The 26,674-nt window shown below is 47.4% G+C and overlaps 1 protein-coding gene across 1 annotated transcript in view; it reads left to right on the top strand.

Annotated features, from left to right (window-relative positions):
- Positions 1 to 3: 3 nt before the first annotated feature.
- The window catches only part of DENND3 (DENN/MADD domain containing 3), a 66,558-nt gene continuing 39,887 nt past the window's right edge, over positions 4 to 26,674 (top strand). The window contains exons 1-8 of the mRNA XM_008590302.1: positions 4 to 105; positions 7,026 to 7,305; positions 8,243 to 8,358; positions 10,697 to 10,839; positions 14,176 to 14,287; positions 19,897 to 20,016; positions 20,604 to 20,822; positions 26,220 to 26,341. Coding sequence (XP_008588524.1) covers positions 4 to 105; positions 7,026 to 7,305; positions 8,243 to 8,358; positions 10,697 to 10,839; positions 14,176 to 14,287; positions 19,897 to 20,016; positions 20,604 to 20,822; positions 26,220 to 26,341 — 1,214 coding nt within the window. The remainder of the gene's footprint in view (positions 106 to 7,025; positions 7,306 to 8,242; positions 8,359 to 10,696; positions 10,840 to 14,175; positions 14,288 to 19,896; positions 20,017 to 20,603; positions 20,823 to 26,219; positions 26,342 to 26,674) is intronic.

Raw genomic sequence — 26,674 nt, 5'->3', positions numbered from 1 at the left:
GCCATGGCGGAGGGCGCGCCGCAGCACCTGTCGCTGCCCTCTGGGCTGCTGGAGCTGTGCGCGCTGCTGGGCGCCTCCCGGGACAGCCTCCGCGACCTCGAGCAGGTAAGGGGCGGGTGGGGAAACTGAGGTGGAGCGACGGCCGGAGAGCGGGGCCAGGTCCCGGGCGCATCCTGAGTGGGCGCCCCGGTGCCCGGCGCTAGCCGGCGCGGGCTTCCCGACAGCTGTGGCCCGCGCACCCCCCGCCGTGCCACGACGCCTCCCGGCGAGGACCCCGCGTGCCTGCTGGGTGCGGGACAGTGCGCCCCAGGTCAGAGCAGGTACCGTCAGCTCGCGGGTGCCGAGAACAGCAGCGGTTCACCCAGCGGTGCGGAGTGGGGGCTCCGTCCCTCCCTCTCTGTGAGGGTCCCTCGGGGCGGGGCCAGCTGAGTTTGTACCTAGTGATTGTCGTATGCAAAAGCGCTGTCGTCCGTCGGAGCGTTTCTCCGAGGCCGTTGCCTCTCTGGCTCCCCTCGAGGACGCCCCACCCTCGGCTGAGCGACCGCCGCGCGGCACCTCCCGGAGCCCGCGGCCTGGTGGGCCGAGGCCTCGCCGGTCAGCCCCGCCCCTCTGTGATTCCATCCCCTGCACGCAGATTGATTGTCCGCTGAGCACTGGGTCCTGTACGAGGCACAGAGTAATGAGACTTAAGTTTTAGATTTTCTGCATTCACTCGTTTTGCGGTGAAGCCGAGCTGTTTTCCTCACTTGCGGGAAAGCCCCTCCCCCTCCCTTTTCTAAGCACCCCAGCCGCCAAAGTGACAAATTCATATCCCTTCCTCTGGGAAAGTAGCAGTTCTGAAAATCGTCCTTCTTGTGTCGATCCTGCGTTCTTACTTCGTCCTAATTCTGGACCGCTGGCTTCCTTTTGAGTCCGTCTGTGGCCCTCTGTTTCTCTTGGCCCAGCTTGTCCCTGACATTGTGTCCGAGTCATTTTCCCTAGAGATTTCTCGGCTCTCCTGCCCAGTTATCGGGACAATGCTTTCATCTATTTCCAGGTGACAACACTGAAGGGCAGAGAAAGGCATTGGAGTATGTAAACGGTGCCTGGCTATCCAGGGAAAATGCAGAATGAAGGGCTGAATGGCTGTCACCAAGAAAAGCTGAATGTTGCTAAAGTCCACCCAGTAATGTCTGTTAATGTCTCTATGCAGCCGCTTTTGACTTGAGTGCAACGTTACTCTGCGTTTAAATGATTTCTGCACTACTGTCCCTCCTCTCTTACTCCTCCACCCCTGTGATGTCACTGTGTCCCCTTCTGATCTCTCCTCTGACCCTCATCGATTGATTTGAGTTGTCCCCCCCGCCTCTAGTTTGCCGAAAGGCATTGCCTGCTTTTTCTTCTTATAGGAAATGACCTGGTTTCCGTTGTGGTCTTCTCAGCAGTTGGACATCTTTTCGTCTCAGGCGATTACAACATATCCTTTGTCACTCAGTGGGAGACATGTCTTTTGAGAGCAGGGTGAATCAACTGGAATATTTACAGTGGTACTTCCCTGACCTACCCAGGCTGTAACGTTTTCCTAGGTCAACTGAGAGCGTGGACCATTTGCTCCTCTACATTTTAGCTTCTACTTTATTCTTAGGGGCTTAGCAAGGGTTGGAGAGAAATGTAGTGAAGGATTAGGAAGAATAAGTGTGTTAGGAGATGGATTAAACTTCCTGGAGTGATCCTGCTTTTAAAGTCAACATTAAGGGGCCGGCCCGGTGGTGCTCCCGCCGAGGGTTCGGATCCCACATACAGACCGGTTCCCGCTCACTGGCTGAGCGAGGTGTGGGAGCAACACCGAGGGTTGCGATCCCGATTCCGATGCCGGTCCCGGTCCGGTACGGGCACGACACTGAGGGTTGCGATCTGTTGCCGGACACGAAAAAAGACAAAAAAATAAAAAATAAAAAATAAAGTCAACATTAATATTACAATTAACTAAACATAGGATTTTATTTAGTTAGTTTTATTTTTTGTAGCAGTTCTATTTTGAATGTCAAAGCCTTTTAAAACTAATTTTAAATTTTTTTTTTTTCTAATCACCATTTCTCTGGTTCAGGCAGTCCTATTTGGTGACACATGAAAACAAGCCCAGAGGTATGAGAAATATCTGACTTCATGTGAAGGTAGTGTAGTGCCCTAACTTTTTATTTCTTAGATGGGGGGTAGTGTTTGGTTTGTTGGAAATGGTGACAAAGAATTCAAGAATACACATCAATCCCCACAGGAGTTACTGTGATTAGTTACATTTCCTTCTACCCCTTTACTGTAGAGCCATCCCCTGGTCATTGGTTGCTATGGAGACTAGACATAGGGTGTGAAGAGATCCACCATAAATCCATCACAGACTGGTGGAAAGTGCCCAGAGTCCCTTCCATAGTGCAGATCACCAGCATACGTCTTGTGTGCGAAGGTACATTTTTATGGTTTTTAGTGGACAGCATCCTGGCTTTCGGTTTCTAGAACAGTACTGTCCAACGGAACTTCCTTGGTGATGGTCGTCAGTGTTCTTTATCTGTGCCACCCAGTGCAGTAGCCGCCAGCCACACGTGGCTACTGAGTGCTTGAAGTGGGACTAGTGCGGCTGAGGAACTGGATTTTAAATTTCATTTAATTTTTATTCACGTAAATTTCAATAGCTACATGTGGCTACTGGCAATTGTGTGGGACAGCACAGTTCTACAGCATTAAAAAAAATCTATTAGTTTTTGTTTTATTTCGTTAAAAACAGCCAATCCTATAGTGAAGATTAATGCCGCTATAGAATCTGAGAAATAAGTCTGTGATATAAATAAGTCTGAATTAGGGTGTTGTGGTTTTTAATTTTTAATTAGCTTTTTTAAAAAATGAAAATGATGGTTATTGGGCAGGGGTTTAATAAATCAGTGTCTGGGACAGAAGAGCAGGAAACACCTGTTAGCTCCCAGCTGAGACTGGCAGAGGGGACAAGAGTCAGTGTCGGTAGAGTGTGGGGGAGTGGAGCTTTTCTTAGCCTGGTGGCAAGGGGCGCAGCATGTATCAGAAAGTAACCTATGAACACACTTGATCCAGGACTTCCATTTTCAGGAATTTATTCTAGTGAAAAAATTGGACATGTGCAAATATGCATTGGTGAAACTATCTCTTGTTGCTTTGTACAGAACAGAATGATGAAGACTTGAGAGCAACCCAAATGTCTCTCAGAAGGGGACTGGGTAAATGTGTTATTGAATTGTCATGGGATGTGGTACTGTTGTCACACTGTGTAATACCAGACAGCTGTGAACAGGGAAGTCAGCCACATTGTATAGTTAAAATAGATAATGGAACTGTTTAAATAGGATGATGCATTTATGAAGAAAATGATGTTTACATATGCATAAAAAACGCATGGAGGCATCCCGTGCTGTGCAAGTGTGTTACCTGTGAGTCACAGAGCTACTTTCCTGTTATTTCCTTTATTATTTCTATATATATATATATATATTTTAAAATGAGACTGTATTGCTTATCCAATCAGAAAAGACAACAGGGATTTCCGTTTTGAGGAAAAACAAATGTGTAATGAACTGCCAAGTTGGTTGGATTCTGGGTGCATCATTTTAAATGACTACAGTTAAATAGAGGGAATGACAGAGTGTTGGCTTTAGTGTGATGACCAACAGTCATTCCAGACTGAGTGTGCCTCTAAGACATCACCAAGTGCCAGGAGGATGAATGGAGAAACACATCACCTAAGAGTTGTCTTCTGTGCTAAATACAGGGACAGAGAGGAACACAGTCATGTACCACATAACGATGTCTGGTCAACGACAGATCACGTATAGGACAGTGTCCTATGAGATTATCATGGAGCTGAAAAATTCCTATTGCCCAGTGATGTCGTAGCCTTTGTAATGTCATAGTGCAATTAATGTTTTTTATAAATGTAGTGTAGCCTAAGTATACAGTGTGCCATGTTTACAAAGTCTGCAGTAGTGCACAGTCATGTCACACTCACCACTCACTCACTGACTCGCCCAGAGCAACTTCCAGTTCCGTGAGCTCCACTCATGGTAAGTGCCCTACACAGGTGTACCAATTTTCAATGTTTTATACTTTTTTACTGTACCTTTTCTATCTTTAGATATGTTTAGATGCACAAGTTCATTTGTTACAGCTGTGTAACCTTGTGTTACAGCTGCCCCCAGTATTCAGTAGAGTAGCATGCTATACAGCTTTGTAGCCTAGGAACAAAACCATACAGCACAGGCGTGTAGTAGGCTGTACTGTCTGCGTCTATGTGTATACACTCTGTGATGGTCACACAATGACGAAATTGCCTAATGACACTTTCTCAGAATGTATCCCTATCGTTAAGTGACACATTACCATACCGTACAATCTCTGCCTTACCCCATACCCACAATTTGGAAGGTGATATAGTACCACTGTGCAGGGCAGTGATGCTACAGGAGGCAACGAGCCGGGGGCGGTGGGTCCTGGATGGAGATGCTCCAGGACGTGATGAGCCAGGGGCAGTGGGTCCTGGAAGGAGATACTCCAGGAGGCGATGCTCCAGGGACTGTGGGTCCTGGAAGGAGACGCTCCAGGAGGCGATGCTCCAGGGACTGTGGGTCCTGGAAGGAGACTCTCCAGGACGTGGTGCTCCAGGGACTGTGGGTCCTGGAAGGAGACTCTCCAGGACGTGATGCTCCAGGGACTGTGGGTCCTGGAAGGAGACGCTCCAGGAGGTGATGCTCCAGGGACTGTGGGTCCTGGAAGGAGACCCTCCAGGAGGCGATGCTCCAGGGACTGTGGGTCCTGGAAGGAGACTCTCCAGGAGGTGATGCTCCAGGGGCGGTGGAGCTCCAAAGACCTGAACGACACCTTCTTTGTTGCAGAGGAGGATGTAAGTGGGAGATGAGGTTTTTTTGAAACTTGCAGGAACTTGATTTTTAAAAGTGTAAGCTTAAGGGCCCCCTGAGATCCTGCACCCACAGTGTCAGGAGGCAGCTGGAAAGGGTCTGGGACTGGAAAAGGGCCTGTGCTGGGTGTGGGACTCTGGGAGCTGTCCCATGTAAGCTGTGGATGGGACTCTGTGCGTGACAAGATCACCCCAGGAAGCCGGAGACTGGGCCGAGGACTCAGGCCTGGGAGTCGCAGCCTGTGAGCAGGAATGAGAGGAGCCCTCAGGGCAGACAGGAAAGAGCAGGGAGGGGGGAGGTAGGGAAGTTTCAGGAAAAGGGGCCGGCCCCCTGTCATGTGTCACCTGGAGCTAACTCATTTGCTCCTGTGGCTGTAACTTATCTCAAGAGTTTATTTCCAAGTGTGGCGATGTGTCTCTCAGTGTTTATGGATGTAACTTTTTCCATGAGGAGAGATGGGTACGTTTTCAGAGTTAATTAAATCAGAACTGTCAGAGTTTGATGAGATACTTTTAGAGAAGGTTTCATATAACTGAGGAAATGGACTCCTTTTGTGCATGGTACATGAGAGTTTTTTAATACGTACATACAATATATGGATATTTAATACATACAATAATATGGATTTTTTCCCATGTTTGATCTCGGTTCCTACTGGTATTAAATTTTTTTCCCAAGTATAAAGAAATTGATGACCGAATTTGAATGACATAGCGTGCAAATAATCACAGTGAGTTTAGAGTGATGAAAAATGTGCCGTCATATAAATCCTTCATGTGCAAGAGCTCTGCTTTTGGTGGTGCTCGTTCTAACTGAAATGCTGGGTGTTGGCTGTTTCTTTTCTGCTACCATTTCTTCTGGTGACAGTGCTGTCCCTCCTAATGCCCTTTCTAAGGTCCCTCAAAGACCCTCGATTACCCCCCCCACGCCGGCCACCTCCTGTCTTCCCAGATCTTGAACACCTGAGTCTCCCGCCTCGGCCTTTGCTGTTGAGCGGGACTCCGGCCACTCTTCCTCCCCTACCCTGCGCTTTGTCCAGAAAGCCCCCCAGTCGGCCTGGCAGCGGCCTTTGTCTCCTCCTAACTCTGTAGAAAGCGCTGTCCTAGGCACCACGGTGAGAGAGAGGAGAGTCGGACGCTACAGCCCATGTTCTTTGTTTCATTTAGAGGAAGAATGGAAAGAGAAAAGGTAAAAAAAAATCTTGTACCGAGTTAAGATTTAGAAGAATCCAGGCTACACGCCCCCCTCTTATTGATTCCAAGGGACCATTTGGCCAGTCAAGGAAGGCTGTGCCTCCTCTCTCTGTACCTGCCTGTGCGCTCTCTCACGGCTCTGCCATCTTCCCAGCTGAGCGGGGACTAGAAATCACGTGAGTGGTGGCCCAGCTGGCGTGACAGGCACAGCATCGGTAAACGTGTTTGTACAGGGTTTGACAACATGCAGCGTCCTTCACCTGTCTGCCCTCCCACCCACCCGTGAGGGCACCTCCCGCCTGGGCTGAGCCCTCGATCTACGTTGTCCCCCTTATTCCCTGGACTCACCCCTTGAGAGGGAAGCTCAGGGAGCGAGGTAGGGCTGCCGGTAGCTAAGACAGGGCCAGGACTTGAACCCGGGTCTGCTGATCACAGCGCCTGGCTCCAGACTGCGGCCCTTCATGCTGCCAGAGGCGGGCTGTTGCTGTGCCTGTTCTGCAGCTGAAGAGCCAGGCCCCAAGAATTACAGAGTTTGCTCGAGAGAAACTTCCGAGGCAGCCCTTAGTGTCCTGAGCCTTGGGTAGGAAAAGCCACTCACGCCGACACCTTTAAACAACAGTGCAAAACCGCTTGTGTTTGTGGGCGTGGAGGTGAGACAGAAATACTGAATGCTGGGCTGGCCCCGTGGCTCACTCAGGAGAGTGCAGCGCTGGTAGTGCCGAGGCCACGGGTTCGGATCCTATATAGGGATGGCCGGTTAGCTCACCGGCTGAGCGTGGTGCAGATCACACTGTGCGGAGAGTTGCGATCCCCTTACCGGTCCAAAAAAAAAAAGAAATACTGAATGCTTAGACAGAATGGATGTCCTAGAGCAAGGGCTGGCACTATTGCAGTAACTCTTATTTTTGCTTTTTTTTAGGTTGCCCAGAAAAAAGGAGTCAAAAATCCTTCTTCTCTTGATCCAGAGGTTTTGTCCGTTTTTGTACCTCCTTTTATCAGTAAGGAGGACAGTCAGGTGGCCAGTGTGAACTGTGCTACCCTAGGTAAAACCAGAAGACGCTCCTTCAGAAAGAAGAGAGAGAAACCCAAAACCGAGCCGTGGAAGGGCCTCGCGGGGGACCCCCGACCGCCAGAGCCTGAAGACGTGAGCATCCCGGGTGGCGTGGACCTCCTCGCGCTGCCACAGCTGTGCTTCCCGGGTACGGTGTACGCAGCGGGGAGACCGTGTGGCCTGGCGCTTGCTGGCCGTATGGGGGGTCTGTTTCCAGAAATCCTCGCACTAAGGAAAGTGGAGCGAGCCCCCTCACCATCTCATGTGTCAGATCATGGGATTTAGTTTTCTTAGTCTTGGGAATTTTAAAGCTAAAAGGAAGTTTAAATCATTTAGGACTGTCTCTGTTTTTTGGGAAACTGAGTCCGAGAAAAGAGACTGTTTACATAGCTAGGTAGCACCGATTGTTACGGTGTTTTCACTTTGACTTAGAATGAAGTCTTAAAGCAGTTGGCAGATGGGTTAAAAGTACATCCAGTTGGTCTGTAGAGGGTCCACCCCTAGCATGTGCCTAGGCCTCCCCCCGCCCCTGTTTTCTGTTTCTCTGGAACAAGAAGCTCAGTGTATCCCGAAGCCTGCCAGTTGCAGTTAACCAGCAAGCATGTGTGTCCGGGCTTCCTTTTCTCGCTGATCTTAAGAAGTGTTAAAATGGCTGATGTCCAAGTCCTTGGACTATCTCGTGGTTCCCAGGGACGACTTGGTGCTGTTTCCTGGCCACAGGGATTATACGTGGGGACAGATGCGGGGCAGGCAGCTGTGCTCAGGAGGCACCCTGCTGCCTCCAGGCGTGCTCTGAATGTTTGCCTGAGGCTCTGAGTGTCTGTGCTGTCCACACGGTCATCCCCTGCATTCTTCAGAACACAAAGGGATTGTAAAGAAATTGCAGCCTGGGAGAGGGGCTCAGGGAGGTCCAGCGGCCAGGAACATGATTTGAAGGATGAACACATCTTGAATGTCAAAGTTGATCTTTGGAGATGGGCGTGCTCTGTAGGCTGTGAAAAAATTGGTTTGTGGATAGCCCAGGCCTTCCTTAACAAGATGCCACGTGGCTGGAATGAGACTCTTCTTTCTTTTTCTGCCCGCAGGGGGCGTGTGCGTGGCCTCTGAACCAAGGGAGGACTATGTCCATTTCCTGGTGCTGACCGATGTCTGCGGAAACAGAACCTACGGCGTGGTGGCCCAGTACTATCGACCCCTGCACGTAGGTGATGCTTGGTACTTCCCTCTGAAATTGCGTATAGATGTTTTTTTATTGGGGTAAAATACACATAACATTCACCATTTTAACCACTTTAAAGTGTGCGATTCAGTGACATGAAGTACATCACAGTGTGTGTAACCACCACTGCTGTCTAGTTCCAGAGCATTTTTATCACCCCCCAAAACCTGTACCCATTAAGCCTTCACTCCCACCTCCCTCCCTCAGCCCCTGGCAACTGCTAATCTGCGTTCTGTCTCTATGGACTTGGCTACTCTGGACCTTTCATATGAATGGAGTCACACGCTAGGTGGCCTTGTGTGTCTGGCTTCTTTCACTGAGCATGATGTTTTGGAGGCTCGTCCTCACTGTGGCATGTGTGAGAACTTCATTCCCTCTTATGGCTGCATGATATTCCAGTGTTTGGGTGGGCCAAGTCTTATTTATCCACTTATCCATCCATGGACATGTGGGTTGCTCCCACCTTCTGTTTGCTGTGCAAGGTACTTGGATTTAGATTTTGTCGGCACGTTTCATTCATCACACATTTTGGGAGAGTTGTCTGGACACAGCCGCTGTGTCTGAAGCAGCTGGCCTGTGAGGAGCTTGTAGGGAAACAGTGTGCCTGCAGGTACATCATGATCGGCCTCAGGCTTCCAGAGGGTTTCCAGAAGCAGAGTGAGCTGCTGGCCTTTGTCGTGGTGTCCTGGAGCCTTCTCAAGGGAAGCCAGTGAGCTCCTCCCTGCAGTAGAAGGAAGAGGCTGCCCTGGACTCTGCCCTCAGAGGCTGGAGTGGTCTTTCTCTTTCTTGGTAGGATTATGCTTACATCATACTTGAACCTTACCTGAGTGTTGGGAGGCATAAGACAGAATCAAATGGGTTCTGTCCCTGTCTTCTCATGGGGTAGCACAGACAGGCCCAGATGTCCTTGCACAGCTTTGTATTTCTGGAATAGATCCTCTTATGTGAGGTGCCCAGATCACAACCGGGAGGTCATTTGTCAAGTGGTGCATGCAGAGGTTACAGGCCACCCCTGACCGTGGCCAACCTGGGGAGTGTTGGGCCAGCACTGCCTGGCCTGCCTTCCTGGGGGATGAGGGGGCACGAGAGGAAGGTGGGACTCCTGCCTCCACACCTAGCCAGTGTTCCAGGTAAGGAGGAATCCACAAGTGCTGGATCATTCAGAAAAGCACTTGGGAGTTCATCTGTGAAACAACAGTTATAAGGAGAGACGCCTGTCCTGGGTGTGCATGGCTCCCTCTCCTGCTCTCCAGTGACTGTGTAGTTTTGGGGTGTTCTTACTCCCCTCCTTCACCACGTATCCAGTGATTGCTGTATCTGTTATTCTAACCCTGACCCTCTCCTTTACTCAACTCTCTCTTGCCCCAGATGCTCGGTGATTTGAGGGTAGGAGCTATGTTGTGTCCCAGCAACCCCAGCTCCTCCCGGGCTGCAGTAACAGAAGTGGTAGCGGTTCAGCACCAGGCATGACCCTAAGTGCTTTGCATGTAGTAATTCACTGAATCCTTACCACAGGGGACAAAGTTGGGAGCTATTAGTATCATCCCCATTTTACAGATGAGGAGATGGTGGCACAGAGAGGTTAAGTGACTTGCCTAAGGTCACAGAGCAACCAGGTTTGAACTGAGCAGGACTTGACTCTAGAGCAGTGAACGTTCATTAAATGTTGCTGGATAAACAAATGATGGAGCTGACTGTTTCCTGGAAAGTACTTCAAATTCAAAAAATCCCCACACTGAAGCTATCATCATGCTCCTTCATCCCTACAAAAAACCCCAAACAAACAACCCTCCCCTAGGGCCCAGTTTGTGAGCCCCAAATATTGTGCCACTTGGAAGTCCTGCAGCAAGCTGTGCCTTCTAGAACGCTGTGGCTGGTTGTTTCTCTGGCTGAGACCCCTGCCTCCCTCACAGGCTGAGACTCCTTCTGCTCAGTCCTCCTGTCTGTGATGCCTGCTGGCTCCTGGGCATGTGCAAATGCTGCTTCCTGCTGTGGCCACTGCGTTTCCCTCTGTAAGAAAGAGCCCCGTTGTGTCTGTCGCGTATCTCCCTGTGTATTAATTGTACCTTCCTCCTCAGCCGAGGCTGTTAACTTCTCCAGGGCAGGGCTGCGTCTTATCACTTTTGTAACCGCAGCACCCCACCTGGTGCAAGCATCGAATAGGAAGGCTGCTGCTGGCCGGACGCAGCCGGGCGTGTTGGCAGCAGGGACTATCCAGCGTCTGCAGACTTGTTTCCCTATTGAAATGCCGACACTATTGGAAGTGGATGCTGGAATTGCCAGGCTGGGAGGTGACGATGTCATTTTGCTTTTTATCTAGGATGAGTACTGTTTCTACAATGGCAAAGCACACTGGGAGTCGTCCTGGCCAACTGTGAGCACTGCTGGCGTCTTCGTGCCCTTTGCAGTGTGCGTGGTCTCCAGGTTCCCCTATTACAACTCCCTCAAGGACTGCCTCTCCTGGTGAGCCACTGGGGCTGTGTTCTCTGCGACAGTGAAGCTGTCGTGTAAAATTGTGATCGGTGGGCAGCAGGCAGGTCTGGCATCCCTGCCTCTTCTGTAAATGACGATGTATGGAAATGGTCTGGTAAAGCCAAGCTGTGTCTGCTTTTCCTGGTGTGAAAAGGAAGATGAAGCCAGCCTGCTGGAGGCAAAGTTAATAGAGAGGATTTTATTTTTGTTTGGTTTTGAAAAAGAGACCTAGATGGGGAAAAACTCTTCTCCTAGCTATCTGAGGAAATCGGGAGGCTGCTGTCTGAGGAGTTTTATTGACATTTTAACAAATCACCTTTTTTGGGTAGACTCTGTAACTGTCTGACTGTGATACTGAGTGGAACATCTGGAGATGTAAAGCATTTTTGAAAAGCCAGGAGCGCACCGTGTAGAACCTGGTGGATCCTGTTATCACAGGGTGTCATCGTGACATTGGAGGCTTCGGCCCCGAGGTCAGAGGCAGCTCAGTCCCAGTGGGCACACGTCTGGAGCTGTTTTCTTTTGAGCGTCACATAGTTACAGTCCTAGACTTTGAGGAAAAGGCAGTTAACGGAGGTTCCCCTTGGTGTCTTGATACTGAAGAACATTGTTTGGCAAGTCACTGAGGTGACGGCTCTTTTATGAGTTTCTTGTAAAGGACAGTCATTTTAGACCTTACTTCCTTATCATGGGATGATCCATTCAGCATGTTGGGAGAGCGGGAGTCTTACTGTTTGAATGAATGACGTTCGTAATTCAAATTCCAGCACTTTAATGATTGACTTTTAAAAGCATAGCTGGTTTCTGGACACAGTTTGAGTCTAGCCTCCATTTTATTGCCATAGACATAAATATCTTTGTAGAACAGAGCACCAGCGAGGGAATTGGGCACGTGCACGTGGATGGAGCGTGCGCCTGCCAGCAACCAGGACGTGGCAGAATGATAAATTAGGACCTCTGTATTTATGCCATTTTTTGAATATTCAGTTAATTCAGCCTCTAGAGAGTTGTGCATTAAAATGATTGAAATGGAAGGATCCTTTTTTTTTTTCCAGGAAGTAAATATTGTCTAGTGTTGTTTTAATTTGATATACCTAATATAGTAGGTCAAATTATTTTTTCATAGTCTATGAATAAACAATTGACCCTCGAACAACACAGGTTCGAACCGCATGCTTCCACTTATACATTGATTTTTTTCAATAAATACTGTACAGTACTATAAATGTATTTTCTCTTATGATTTTCCTTTTCTTTTCTTTTTTTTTTTTTGTCCTTTTTGAGGCCGGCTGCACCGCGCTCAGCCAGTGAGCACTGTGAGCGCACCGGTCATCCTTATATAGGATCCGAACCCGTGGCGGGAGCGCTGCTGCACTCCCAGCACCGCACTCTCCTGAGTGCGCCACGGGCTCGGCCCAAGGGTAAATGCTCTTTAACGAATCTCTCCGATTCCCTCTTCTGTAAGATGGGGATGGTCATTTCCACCCTTCATTAAGTGAAAGGGGTGGGCGAGAGCCAGGTGGTGTCGGCCCTGAGAAGACAGGCGGAGAGGTCGCGTTTCTGCACCTTCCTGGTCTTCCTTCTATGTGTTTGTTCAGACTTGACCTTTTATAGTGTGACTGGCAGCCAGTATCTTCCTGCTAACAATGAAAGCAAACATATATTTAACTTGAAAAAGTGTTCATTTTCATGCTTCTTGAGTTTTTCTCTTTTTCAGGCGTCTTTGCTGCATGCTCAGAACTAGAAAATATGTCTAGAGAGAAGCAAATGACAGAAATTCAAAATGCAGCATGTCAACATGAATTTATGTTTTTAAAAACTCTGTTCTGCTAGCATGATAATATGCAAAATATGCCCCCGTGTGGACAAAAATTAGAAGAGAATATATTTAGTTGTGTTTGGGGAATTGGATTATGGGCAGTATTTTTTTCTCTTAAAATTTTACCTTAATGCTATTATATTTTTACAACAAATACAAATATGGAGGAATTTTGGACTATCTCCAAATCCTGACATTGGTTCCATGAAAATTATTATTAAATTATTATTTGTTACTTATAGTAAAAATATAAGTGCTTTGAGCTGTGGTCATCTTGTGCCACTGCGGGTGGGACTGTCCGAGTGCATCATGAGAGGAAGGAAAGGTGGTGGTGTCTGGGGTGGCCTGTCGCTGCCTGACCAGGTGGGACCCCGGCAGGCACTCTCCTGGTACCGTGGCCACCTCTGGACACATGCTCATCGGTGACCTCCACCCTGGTTCCCCCACTGGCCCAGTCTCCTTCCCAGTCAGACCATCACTGTCTCTGACTTAGGGGCCAGCCTATGGCCTGCCACCTCCTACATCCTCGAAAATATTTGTCCAATGAACAAATAAGGCAAATGGGGGAACAGGTGAGTTTGTCTATTAGAACGTACACTGCTTTTATAATTTTTAGAAAATAGCTTCTCTAGAGTCTATCCATTTTATGTACGTGTATCCTTTAATCTATACGATCACATGAAAAGTTCCAAAATGAACTTTACTGAGGCGTAACAGACATAATACAGTAAAACCCACCCATTTTGAGTGTACAGTTGGGTGATTTTTTTTTTTTTTTAAAGATGACCGGTAAGGGGATCTTAACCCTTGACTTGGTGTTGTCAGCACCACACTCAGCCAGTGAGCGAACCGGCCATCCCTATATGGGATCCGAACCCGGGGCCTTGGTGTTATCAGCACCGCACTCTCCCGAGTGAGCCACGGGCCGGCCCTGGATGAGTTTTGATAAATGTACACATCTGTGTAACCACTGCCACAATGAAGGTTTAGAACATTTTCACTCCCAAAGTTCCCTCACACCCCTTTATAGTCAATTCCTGGGCCCTCTGCCCCCAGACAACCATTATCTGTTGTATTTTTAAATCCTGTACTTAAAAAGTCAGAATGCATTTTGGAAACAAACTTTCTCAAGCACTTTCTTCTAGGTGTTTTTTTTTTTTTTTTTTAAATTCCTTACTGAAGTATAACACACATACAGAAAAATACACAAATTCCAGTGATTTTTTTCACAAATTGAAATGTAACCAGCACCCAGATCAAGAAACAGAACATGGCCAGGCCTCTCCCTGCAAAAAGTCACTTTTTGTGCCCGCTTCCAGACGCCTCCTCCCGGGGTAGCCACCCTCCTGTAGTCTAACACCTAGATTGTCCCAGTTTTGGTGAAAAGTCCTAGAACTAACTGCTGATTAGGACCCTGAAGAAGATTTCAGCTTGATTAGAAATGCCAAGGATGACAGTTGGATTCTCATTTTTATTTTGTGATTTGATTTTTGTTTTTCTAATTTCAGTTTATTGACTCATCTGAAGTTCTGTAAAGATTTTGAAGTTGACAATCATATAAAAGATTTTGCCGCAAAACTATCCTTGATACCTAGTCCACCGCCTGGACCGCTGCATTTGGTAAGTCAAATCTGGAATTATATAATGTTTCTTCTTTGTGAATAGTAAAAGTAACGTGTTGAAGATGGTTTAAATGTTTTCAATGGTTTAAGTTCTAGCTGTGTGTAAATTATGCTCTTCAAGGTCCTTACAGAGCATTTTATACACTATTTCTAAACGTAAAAAGTTAAATATTTAGGCTTGAGTTTTGCTGAATGGCTCATGTTAAACAGAGCTAGTGATAGGCAAGGGCCCCTTTAGTAGTTAGCATGTTAGTTCACTGCTTGCAATGCAGAAAATATATAGAAACCCCAATCCTTTAGTCTAAGAATTACTTAAATTACAAATTTCCCTTTTGTTTATTTGTCTTGAATATTGGGTATTGTATGTAATTTGTTAATGTTTTCTCCTGTACAGTGTGATTAATGAAAAGTAACTGGTCTTGTATTTTTCGTTTTTCTGAGAAGTGCCACGGTGCTATTGACTTGATAGACAAACATTTCCCAAAGTGGGTTTTATTCTGAGATACTCTTGGCTATTTCATGACACAAGGGTTTCAGGGTTAAATAAAGTTGGAGAGAGGCCGACCACATTCCCCTTTTGTTGAATAATGGTCAGGCTGCTAAGCTGTGTGAAGAAACCTGTTTGACTCAGAATCTTCCGAACTAACTTAACCGCGCATAGGACGCTTCCTTTTTTTAACAGACACCTATTAAACATCTTGAGATGTTTAGTAAATGTCGAGCCAATTTTACTTTATTAATCCCTTCTGGAAGATTATACATACAAAGCTTGGTCCTCTACATTTTTTAAATTGTTAACAACTGGGGCCGGCCCGGTGGCGCACTGGATAAGTACGCCGCTTGGGAAGCGCGGCGGGCCCTTCCGCCCGAGGGTTCGGATCCCACATACAGACCGGTTCCCGCTCACTGGCTGAGCGAGGCGCGGGAGCAACACCGAGGGTTGCAATCCCGTTGCCAGTCCCCGGTCTGGTATGGGCGCAACACTGAGGGTTGCGATCCGTTGCCGGACACGGAAAAAGACAAAAGACAAAAAAAAAAAAAAATTGTTAACAACTGACAAGTAAGTTTTGCTTGTCAGGAGACATGTGATCATGAACTTAAAATGTGTATTTTTAATATTAGTCCAAACCCGGCAGTTTGCTGGGTGGAAACCCTTGTCAACGTATTGCAGTCTAGAGACAGAGCAGGCTGCCTGTCTACCTCGGCTCTGCTCCCGGAAACTTTGGCAGGGAACATTTACTGGATACTTGTTTTTTTTTTTTTTTTTAAAGATGACCGCTAAGGGGATCTCAACCCTTGGCTTGGTGTTGTCAGCACCACGCTCAGCCAGTGAGCAAACCGGCCATCCCTATATAGGATCCGAACCCGCGGCCTTGGTGTTATCAGCACCGCACTCTCCCGAGTGAGCCACGGGCCGGCCCACTGGATACTTGTTTTATGCAAAGTCTTCATCTCTATTACATGGTTAATTGTATTTTCTCGTTGATGGTATGTGCAGTGAAATTGTCAAAGTTTTTGTTGTTGTTCTATAAACTCAACAAGTATTCACTGAGAACCTGCTAGACCGAGTTCAGAACAGCTTCAGGGTCAGCTGTGACTTACTGTGCCTGCCTTGGAACATAAGGCCTCACAGCCGTGTCCTGTCTCTTGGGCTGTTGGGTTAATTACCACTTGAGTCCTCCACTGTGGTTGCCCCCAGCAAGAAAGTTTCCCGAGGGTCGTGCTCGACTCTTCATCCTCATGTTCAGTCTGTTGCACCTGCTTGGCCCACCCTTAAATTTATTTCCAGTTTGCTTGTTTCCTTGGTGCCACCCCATCCTGGGCCACCAGCTTCTCCCACTGGCGTGACTTGGAGACCACTGGTCTGTCCATTTCCATTAATGCCCTTCAGTTCACCCTCTGCACCGTGGCTGCAGAGATCATTACAGTGCAGAAACTGGGCTCCACCCTTCCACTTAATACCCCACAGTGGCTTCTCACTGTGGGCCTTCACTCAGCCCTGTGTCCCTGGGCCCTGTCTCCCTGTCCAGCTCTATTTTGTGCCACTCACCCACCTGCTCATGGTCTCGGCCTCACTGGGCCCCATCCGGTGCCAGAAGGTGCTGCCATAGGGCTCTTGCCCATGCTGTTCCCGGAGATGCTGTTCCCTCCAGTTCCTTGGCCAGCTCCTGCTCAGCTCCCAGCCATGCTCAAGTGTCGGTTCTTCAGAACAGCCCCCACCCCCACCATCTCTGCAGTCCCCAGCTCTTTTTCTGCAGAGCACAGCACAGTCTGTAACTGAGGCCTCTGTGTGTGTGTTTTTGTCTAATGTGCATCTTCTCCACCAGACTCTGAGCTGCACAAGCACCCGGGCCACGTTCTGCACCCCGCGCCTGGGGCTTACTACCACGCCTGGCGCTCGGCTGCTCAGCAGTAGCTGTGCAGTGACGATGAGGGGATGTCTGGGCATTTATCAGTCATGCTCGCCGAATCCAGACTGCTTCCTGCATCTCAGGCTTTCGTCTGGATGGGCTGAGTTAGTTTGGATCAGGCTTTTCGCTGTGACTCTTCCTGACACATTGAATGAGCCCTCGGGTCTGAGTTGGTGTAATGCTCACTGTCTGTCTTAGGGAATGCCATCTGATAGTGGATGTTTATTGTTTTGAAGAAATGCAAGAGGTCAGTTTAGGCCAAGGGTTTCATTTGCTACAGTAGCTGACCAACTCAGCAGGATTTTCTAGAGCCCACTGGAACCTAATGTCCCCTTGGAGGCTGTTTTTGACAGCAGTTGTGAGTGGTCGTCCTTGTGTTTTGAATACTGTTTTGTGTGTACGCTGTTCCGTGGTTTCCCGTTACATCTGGGCTGGGCCATCTCTGATCTGTGCTGGTGGGAAGGAGGCAGGAGGCCCCTTGTCCCCTTGTCCCCTCATCCCGATTCAGCACCCTTCCCTCTGGCTGTGCATGGACTGCCAGCTGGAGGAGAGTGAAGACATTAGGAGCACCCCACGTCCCTGGGCTCACCCCGCTTTTTCTCTGCCCACTAGTGAGTCTGATGTTACTTGCTTTTCAAATCTTGGGATTCATTGGGTGTGCAAATGAAAAAAAAAAAAATATATATATATATCTTTTTTACTATGCCCAAGTCACTTTCTGGGTGGTTTCACATGTGAAACCTATTCTTTTTCTGAGGTTCAAATCAAGATGAAATTTGGAAAGTATTTACTAAAATATCTCTCTCCTCAGTTTCTTCATCTGTAAAGTGGTATTTATTTTTTATCTTTAATTGAGTAGCTGGTGGACACATTTCTTTTTTGAAATATTGTGGAGAATTTTTTGCATACATTTTATAATATTAAAAACGTGTCACGGCTTGGAGAATTTAACTCTGTTTTTATTTTATTTATTTTATTTTATTTTACATAAAAGGGACTTTTTTGGTCACTTGAGTGGGTCTGCCTCCTTCTTAATGTCTTGATTCTGTGGACAAGTTGGTAGCAGGGAGCAGAGTGGCCTGAGTCCTGTAAGGAAGCCCTCACAGCGTCCTTGCACCGGGAGCTCACAGTCTTCTCTTATTTTCGGCTTCCTCGTGTGACAGCATACTCAGCATGGTGACCTAGACGAGTGCAAGAGCGTGTGACTAGGGAACGGTTGTTTTAGCCCCTGCACCTGCTTTTCTCCTGCGTGAAGAGGCCTTTCGAGTGGTCGGATGTGCTCTTCTTTTCTGTCTCTCCAGCAATCTGCTTAGGCCTTGACCATCCCGTTCTGCTCATTTATTGGCACTTGGGGTGCGGGGAGCCACCCCGTTTCCTGAGCCCTCCGTGTGCGGCCCCGCGGGCGGTGGAACCTGGCTGTCCACGGCCGCAGCGAGCTCCCAGGCCGCCAGCAGGAGGGATTCCCTCCTCTCTTGCGTCCTTCCACCGTGTGCAACTGCATGCTTCAGCGCTCCACGGGCGTGCGGAGAATACAGAAGTCGAATTGCAGTGTTATTTCAAAATAATATCATTTTGAAAAATAAAATATCTGAGTAGAAAAAATGAACTCAGTTTCTCCCACTGTACTCCCCCCACACACTCCTGACACCAGATGCGTGGGGTTTCTCTCCACCCACCAGCAAGCAGTCCGTTCTGCAGCGGACACCAGCTGGCTGTCCTCCCATTCAGTTCCGACGCTGCCTGCCTAGAGAGAGCCTCAGACCCCGCAGGTGGAGGGCTCAGTCCCTCGAGACTGTCCCCCACTTCCGATGCCAATCACAAGCCCCAGGTTGTGGCCTGTGCTTCTGACCAACCAGCTATAAATTGGGGTTCCCATAACCTCCTTCTTGGATTCAATTAATTTGCTAGAGTGGTTCACAGAACTCAGGGAACACTTACTTACATTTAGAATTTTATTATAAAGGACACGACAAAAGATACAGATGAAGAGACGCACAGGGCAGGGTATGGGGCACAGGCACAGAGCTCCCATGACCTCCCCAGAGATGCCACCCTCCAGGAACCTCCAAGTGTCCAACGATCCAGAAGCTCTTCAAACTCAATCCTTTTGGGTTTTTATGGAAGCTTCATTACATAGGCGTGATTGATGCATGGACAGCCATGTAGAAATTGGACAGGAAAAGTGTGATCAAATAATTGCTAATAGGCTGAGTGGGGAAACCCAGCACAGCAGGTGTATTTGGATTTCTCTTGGCCTCTCTGCAGAGCACTTCTTCCTCCTGGGTAGGAACACTCTGGAATGGGGGCCTTGTCACCTACAGTCAGATAAGATAGGTCAGAGGATTTCTTTTTTTTTTTTTTCCTTTTTGTCTTTTTTCGTGACCGGCAACGGATCGCAACCCTCAGTGTTGCGCCCGCACCTCGCTCAGCCAGTGAGCGGCCGGTCTGTATGTGGGATCCGAACCCTCGGGCGGGAGCGCTACCGCGCTCCCAAGCGGCGCACTGTAGTAGTGCGCCACCGGGCCAGCCCAGAGGATTTCTTTATGGCAGCTCCAAGACAGAAAGGCAGGGGAAGATTCCAGTCCTGCCCTGGGGAGGAAAAGGTACAGGTGAAAGGAAGGAGGAGAGGGAACAGAGGAGTCACTTAGGAAGTAACCAGGGACGTGCGAGTTGTGAGCCAGGAACCGTGGACGAAACCAATTTATGTATATGTATGCATATGTATCATAATATCATCGTCTCTTTCTTGAAATGTTTTGAATTACATGTCTTTGAGGATCTTCAACTATTAAATTGAAAATACTAAGAGAATACACACTATATAGTGACTGAGAATAATATATAATACCTAAGAATAATTTGAATATGCTTGATTTAGAATTTGTGCTAACTGGGACAGATATCTGGGTTGCGGTTTATCTTTGTCTTTCCAGTGAACAGTTTGCTGATTAATTAAAGTGTTTAAGGAAGTTTGGCTTTCTTAAAAAGACATTAACTACTTTATGCATGAACCTTTATCTGCAGTCATGAGTATCTCTAGACTGTTTGGCTATTCTGTGACATTTAACAGGGCAGCAAGTTTTCAAAAATGTTTTCTAACTGTGATGCTTTCTGCACCAAAATAGTGAATTTCAGTGCATTTTAGCCCCTGCTCGGAGCAGCTGTCTGAACTGATTGTGGAACTTGGTTGTTGCAGGTGTTCAACATGAAACCGCTACAGGTCGTGTTTCCCTCACGAGTGGACCCCGAAAGCCCCGTGGTCGACCTGGACCTCCACCTGCCCCTGCTGTGCTTCAGACCTGAGAAGGTGCTGCAGGTACACGTCCTTCCAGGCCTGCGAGCGCCTCATGCTAATTGACTTGATTTTTTTTTTTTTTTTTTTTTGTCTTTTTCCGTGTCCGGCAACGGATCGCAACCCTCAGTGTTGCCCCCGTACCGGACCAGGACCGGCAACGGGATCGCAACCCTCGGTGTTGCCCCCGCGCCTCGCTCAGCCAGTGAGCGGGAACCGGTCTGTATGTGGGATCCGAACCCTCGGCGGGAGCGCTGCTGCGCTTCCCAAGCGGCGCACTAGTGCAGTGCGCCACCAGGCCGGCCCCTAATTGACTTGATATTGTTTATCAGAGATGGTTAAAATGCAGGTTAATTCTGCAACGCACATGCCAGTGTGCTCCAAATATTTACTTATTTTTTGTTTAAAGCCAGTGTTCACTGCAGTGTGCAATATTTGCAAATAGCGCTCTTTGCAGGGGCTCAGGTGGATTTTGTTTTGGCAAAGGGAGCAGGGAGACCAGGGTAAGAGCTGCACTCCATCTGGCTTGGTTGGGTGGCATGTTTACGAGCATCTTAAGTTTAATACGCTGCATGGAAGCGTGTGTGTGGCTCTGTTGACTGTCCCCCCAGGTCCTGACGTGCATTCTGACGGAACAGCGGATCGTGTTCTTCTCCTCGGACTGGGCTCTGCTAACGCTCCTGGCCGAGTGCTTCATGGTCTACCTCCACCCCCTGCAGTGGCAGCACACCTTCGTGCCCATCCTGTCCGACCAGATGCTGGATTTTGTCATGGCCCCAACGTCTTTTCTCATGGGCTGCCATCTCGATCACTTTGACGAAGTCAGCAAGGTTAGGTACAGAACACGTGGTTTGGAATTCAATTCTTGTTGAGTCCATTGCGAGGACTAATAGAAACTTGCATTTGAAAGTGCTGTGAAGTGAAGGCAGAGTACACGGTGTCTTAGAGAGGTCACCACCATTTCTGTCATTAAGCTCCTAGTAAGGTCACCAAGGAAGGAGACGCTAGCCAGGTAAAGGAAGAAAAGATTTTATTAGCAAATGGCACGCGGACTTGCCGGGCTGAGCTGAAAAATGGCATTGGTGCCAAGAGGTAGTTGAGTGTCTTCTTTCATAAGGGTTAAGGCTGGCATCTCGCCTGGTCTCGGAAGATGGTCACAGTTTCCATCCCGGTACAGCCTGTTCATGGGAACAGAGACTTGGGGAGACAGAAACCTTGGGCCAACCAGGGGAAGCAGTGACAGTGTCACACTGTGGGTACAGCCTGCTCAGCCTGCTCATGGGAGCAGAGACTTAGGGAAGCACAGACCTTGAAGAACAAAACTTAGAGAAATGAAACTGAAGGGGGGATTGTTTCTAAAAGTCATGTTTTCAGTTCCAGGGACCTAATACTCCTGTGCTGTGGGTTCCTGCCACACATGCGCCATGTGCTATCTCCTGTGTGCTGCGGGTTCCTGCCACACACGCGCCGTGTGCTGTCTCTTGTGTGCTGCGGGTTCCTGCCACACACGCACCGTGTACTGTCTCCTTTGTTCTCACACCATCCCTCTGGGGACCTCAGGATGTGTTCAAGGCCATGGCATTCTAAGTACTGTAGCCTGAGTCATTTCTCAGTCCATGTAAATTCAGAGCAGCCCAAATGGCTTCAGACAGATTTTTCTGCGAGGAGAGTGCAGGTGCTGGAGTCAGTGGAGCCCAATCCAAAGTTTAGCCTCTGCACTTACTAGTTTTGAGATTTGGGGCAAGTTACTTGCCTTTGCTAAGCCTCAGTTTCCTCATCTGTGAAGTGGGGCAGAACATGTCCTCATGGGCAGTACTCTGAGCCGAGGACAATCCTGCACCCCACGTGGCACCTGGCACATGGCGGGGGCTTTGTAGGTGATGGCTCCGTAGTTACTGCTACAGATTTTCTAAAACTAAGCTTCTGGGGTGCATTACTGCAATGGGCCTTCCTTCTAGAAAAATGCACGTGTGTGCCGTGTGTTGCTTACAGTGTTATGAGGCTCATGGGTCCTCTGAATCCAGCAGCTGTTCGCTCACTGTGTGACTGTTCCACGGCGAAGTGTTTTGCCCTTGTCTGCCAGTGCTAACAGGACAGTACATGCTGACCTCGTTGTTACGGTCAGGACTAAGCGAGGCAGCACGGCATGCAGCAGGTGCTTAATAGGCGGTAGCCATTCTTACTGTCACACTGCTCAGATATGGTATAGGTTTAGCTGGTGCGTTAACATCGTAGACTTGTGATAAATACTGTGACAGTGCCAGCGGGCAGAGTGGGTTTGGTTTTTTAAAACAGCTTTATTGTGATACAGTTTATATACTACAAAGTTTACCCCAAAAAATGTTCAAGTCAATGGACTTCAGTGTATTTATAGAATTGCGCAGTCCTCCATGTGTCACGTTAGACATTGTCACCACCCCACAGAGAAGCCCTGTACACATCAGCAGTCACCTCCACCTGTCCCAGCCTCCCCCCAGCCCCTGGCACCCACTCACCTGCTGTCAGGCTCTGGATCTGCCTGTTCTGGAAAGCTCGCGTACGTGGAATCACTCCCTGTGTGGCCCTTTGTATCTGGCTTCTTTCACTTAGCATAATGTTTTTGAGGTACGTTTGTGTTGTAGCATCTATCAGTACTTAATTTTTACTGTGGAATAGTATTTCATTGAGTAAATATACCATGAATATATCTGTTCATCAGCTGATGGACATTTGGGTTGTTTCTACCTATTGGCTACTCTGAGTAGTGTTGCCATGAATGTTCGTGTCCAAGTCTTCTGAGTATACACCTGCGAGTGGGATTGCTGCGTCATGTGGTGACTTGTTGTTTGACGCATCTATCAGTACTTAATTTTTACTGTGGAATAGTATTTCATTGAGTAAATATACCATGAATATATCTGTTCATCAGCTGATGGACATTTGGGTTGTTTCTACCTATTGGCTACTCTGAGTAGTGTTGCCATGAATGTTCGTGTCCAAGTCTTCTGAGTATACACCTGCGAGTGGGATTGCTGCGTCATGTGGTGACTTGTTGTTTGACCACTTGAGGCCCTGCCACACTGTCTTCCAAAGCAGCCGCACCATCTCACGCTCCCGCGGCTGTGTGCGGGGGCTCCGACGTCTCATATCCTCACCGACGCTTCTTATTGCCTCTCTCTTTATTTTTGTTTATTCATATTTATTTGGCTGCTGGTCAGTAAGGCGATCCGAACCCTTGACCTTGGTGTTAAGAAATATTTATTTTTTAATTGTACACATTTATGGGGTACAATTCTTTGTTTCAGTACATGCATACATTGTATAATAATCCAATTAGAATAGTTAGCGTATCTGTCACCTAAACATGTATCATTTCATTGTGGTTATAACATGCAAGATCCTCTTTTCCAGCTGTCGTACATATAATACAACGTTGATAGCTATTGTCACCCTAGAGCACCAGCATTTATCCTTCCACTCTAACTGTACCTTTGTAGCTTTGTACCTGTCACCAACTTCTCTCCATCACCCTTCCTCTCCCCTTCCCTGCCTCTGGTAACCACTATTCTACTGTCTATTTCTTTTCTTTTTCCTTTCTAATTTGTTTTTTCTTAATTGACCCATGATGTTTGTATATATTTATGCACTACATTGTGATATTTGGGTACATTTATACAGTGTGCAAGGATCATGCCAGAGTCTTCCAGTCATTCTATGAGGCCAGCATTACCCTGATACCAAAACCAGGTTAGGATATGATGGAGTTGGGATGTGTTGTCCCCTCCAAAACTCATGTGGAAATCTGATCCCCAATGTGGCAGTGTTGGAAACTGATTGAGTCATGGGGGTGGACCCCTCATGACTGGATTAATGCTCTCCCTGGGGGAGGGGGGATTAATGAGTGAGTTCTTGCTCTATTAGTTCCCGTGAGAGCTCGTTGCTTTAAAAGACCCTGGCACCTTCTCTCTCTCTCTTGCTTTCTCTCTTGCTTCCTCTCGCCATGTGATCTGCTTGTACCCGCCAGCTGCCTGCCACTTTCCTCCATGAGTAGAAGCAGCCTGAGGCCTGTGCCAGATGCAGCTGTCCCAGAATCGTAAGCAAATAAACCTCTTTTCCTTATAAATTACCCAGTCTCAGGTATTTCTGTTATAGCAACATAAACAGTCTAAAACAGGATACAACAAAAAAAGAAAACTACAGGCCAGTATTTCTAATGAACATAGATGCAAAAATCCTCAATAAAATACTAGCAAATCGAATCCAATAGCACATGAAAAGGTTATATACCGGGCCGGCCCGGTGGCGCACTGGAGAGTGCGCCGCTTGGGAGCGTGGTGGCACTCCCGCCGAGGGTTCGGATCCCATGTGGAGACCAGTTCCCGCTCACTGGCTGAGCGCAGTGTGGGCGCAACACCAAGGATTGCGATCCCGTTGCCAGTCCCCGGTACGGGCATGACACCGAGGGTTGCAATCCTGTTACCGGTCAGTAAAAAAAGACAAAAAGGAATAAAAAAAAAAAAAAGAAAAGGTTATATACCATGACCAAGTGGGACTTATCCTAGGGATGCCAGGGTGGTGGTTCGACATATACAAATCAATAAACGTGATACACCATATCAACGTAATGAAAGAAAAAACATATGATCATCTTGATAGACACAGAAAAGGGACTTTGATAAAATTCAACATCCCTTCATAATAAAAACTCTCTACAAGTTAGGTACAGGAGAGTATCTTAACACAATAAAGGCCACATATGGCAAACCGATAGCTAACATCATACTGTCTTTTTAATTAGAGCTTTCCTAGTGGGCGTGAGCTGGTATCTTGTGGTTTTTATGTACATTTCCCAAACGACTATGATGTGGAGCATTTTTTCATGTGCTAATTGGTAGTCCCAATTGCTGTCAGACATCACGAGGTAAACACTTTTAGTGATTTATCTGCTCTGGAAGGTTTCAGGAGCAGCAGTGACTCTTCTATGAAAGCCTTGGGCTGTGTTTGGCTGTTTTGTCTTTCCTCACTGGCAGTGGGTCTGAGGGAGGAGGCTGGGGGTGACCTACAGCGCGTCTGCCTCCCTGCATACTGGCACCCCTTGCAAATGTTTGGCATTCACACTCACAGGGCGGTGCCGCTTACCTTGCTGGCTTAGTAGTTCCCGCGTTTGCCCTGTAAGTCTCGGAGGCCAGGGAAAGCTGGTGTTTTTGCTGTTTCATGTGCCACCTGAAACACTTGTTCAGAGGTGGGGCCTGGAATGAAAGCCAAGGAATTGGGGCCTTCAGAGAGATCCTGGCATTCTTTTCTGGGCCGTTTTGGACCTGAGGACCTCAATGCATTGCTCCTTATAAGATAAGACTTTACAAGTAATCCGTATGCATACTTCACAAATTCCAAGTGCGTGTGGTCACTTAGCCGGGGACCCTGTCTGTGTTCTGGCTCCGGGAGGGGTTGAGCTGGCTGGAGCTTAGCCAAGCACACTGGGCGTTGAATGTTGGTGGAGTACTCGTTGGAGTTCTGGAATGTTCCCCACAGGACTCCATGAAGTGGTGCATGCAGTGTTCATACCAGGCTAGGTGAGAACTTGGCAACATGTATTGGAATATTGACTCAAAGACTAAATGGGGTCTATCCATGCAATGAAATGTTCATCCTTAAGAAGGAAGGAAATTTTGACCCATGCTAGAGCATGCATGAGCCTCGAAGACCTTACGCCAAGTGAAATAAGCCAGTCACAAAAGGACAGATACCGTATGATTCCATTTAGGTGAAGTACCTAGAGCAGTCAAATCTGTAGAGACAGAAAGTAGAATGGGGTTGCCAGTTGCTTGGTGGAAGGAAGAAAGTGGAGTTAGTGTTTAATGGCTACAGAGTTTTAATTTGGGAGGATGAAAAAGTTCTGGAGATGGGGGCCGGTGATGGTCGCACAACAGTGTGAATGTAAACACTGTAGAACTATACACTTAAAAATGGTTAAGACTGTAAATTTTATGGTATGTATATTTTACTATAATTAAGAAAAATAAGAGAAAGATATATTTAATCAAATTTAGCCCATCAACTATAACTCACAGTATATACTGCATATTTTCTAGAGAAGATGTAAGGCTATGTGTACATATTAAATAGAATAATTTAATTAGTGGTGACACTGTCTCAGTGAATGCAAAATATATATGTGTTTTTTCAAAGATGTATATAAATTCAAAGATTTGTATAGCAATCTTTACAAATTAATCTTTATTTTCTAGGAAGCTGATGGTTTAATTCTAATAAATATTGACCAGGGGAGCATCACCTACTCTAAGTCCTTGGACAATGACGGGGACATTCCTGACATCCCTCTCCTGGCGGCACAGATGTTTATTCAGAGGTAATGGAAATAGTATGTATTTGGGAACCTTTGTTCAAATTCTGTATTGCCGCTTTGCATATCTTTTCTAATTTTATATTATTGATAGATGTTTTGTGTATTTATAGTTCAGAAATTATTTGTATTTCTTTTTTTTTTTTTTAATTTTTTATTTTGTCAATATACAATGTATATGATTATTATGGCCCACCACCGACACTTCCCGCCCTCCTCCCTCTCTCCCCTCCCCCCCAAGAATGTCCTTTCCGTTTGTTTGTTGTAACAACTACAAAAAAATTATAGTTGTTATATCTTCTTCCCCCCCCCCCACCCCCCGGTTTTTTTTTTTTTTTT

Source organism: Galeopterus variegatus, unplaced genomic scaffold, assembly GCF_000696425.1.
Source record: "Galeopterus variegatus unplaced genomic scaffold, G_variegatus-3.0.2 Scaffold5984, whole genome shotgun sequence".
Classification (NCBI taxonomy): Eukaryota; Metazoa; Chordata; class Mammalia; order Dermoptera; family Cynocephalidae; genus Galeopterus; species Galeopterus variegatus.
Note: the sequence above shows the minus strand (reverse complement) of the source record. Positions and strands in the feature narration are given on the sequence as shown.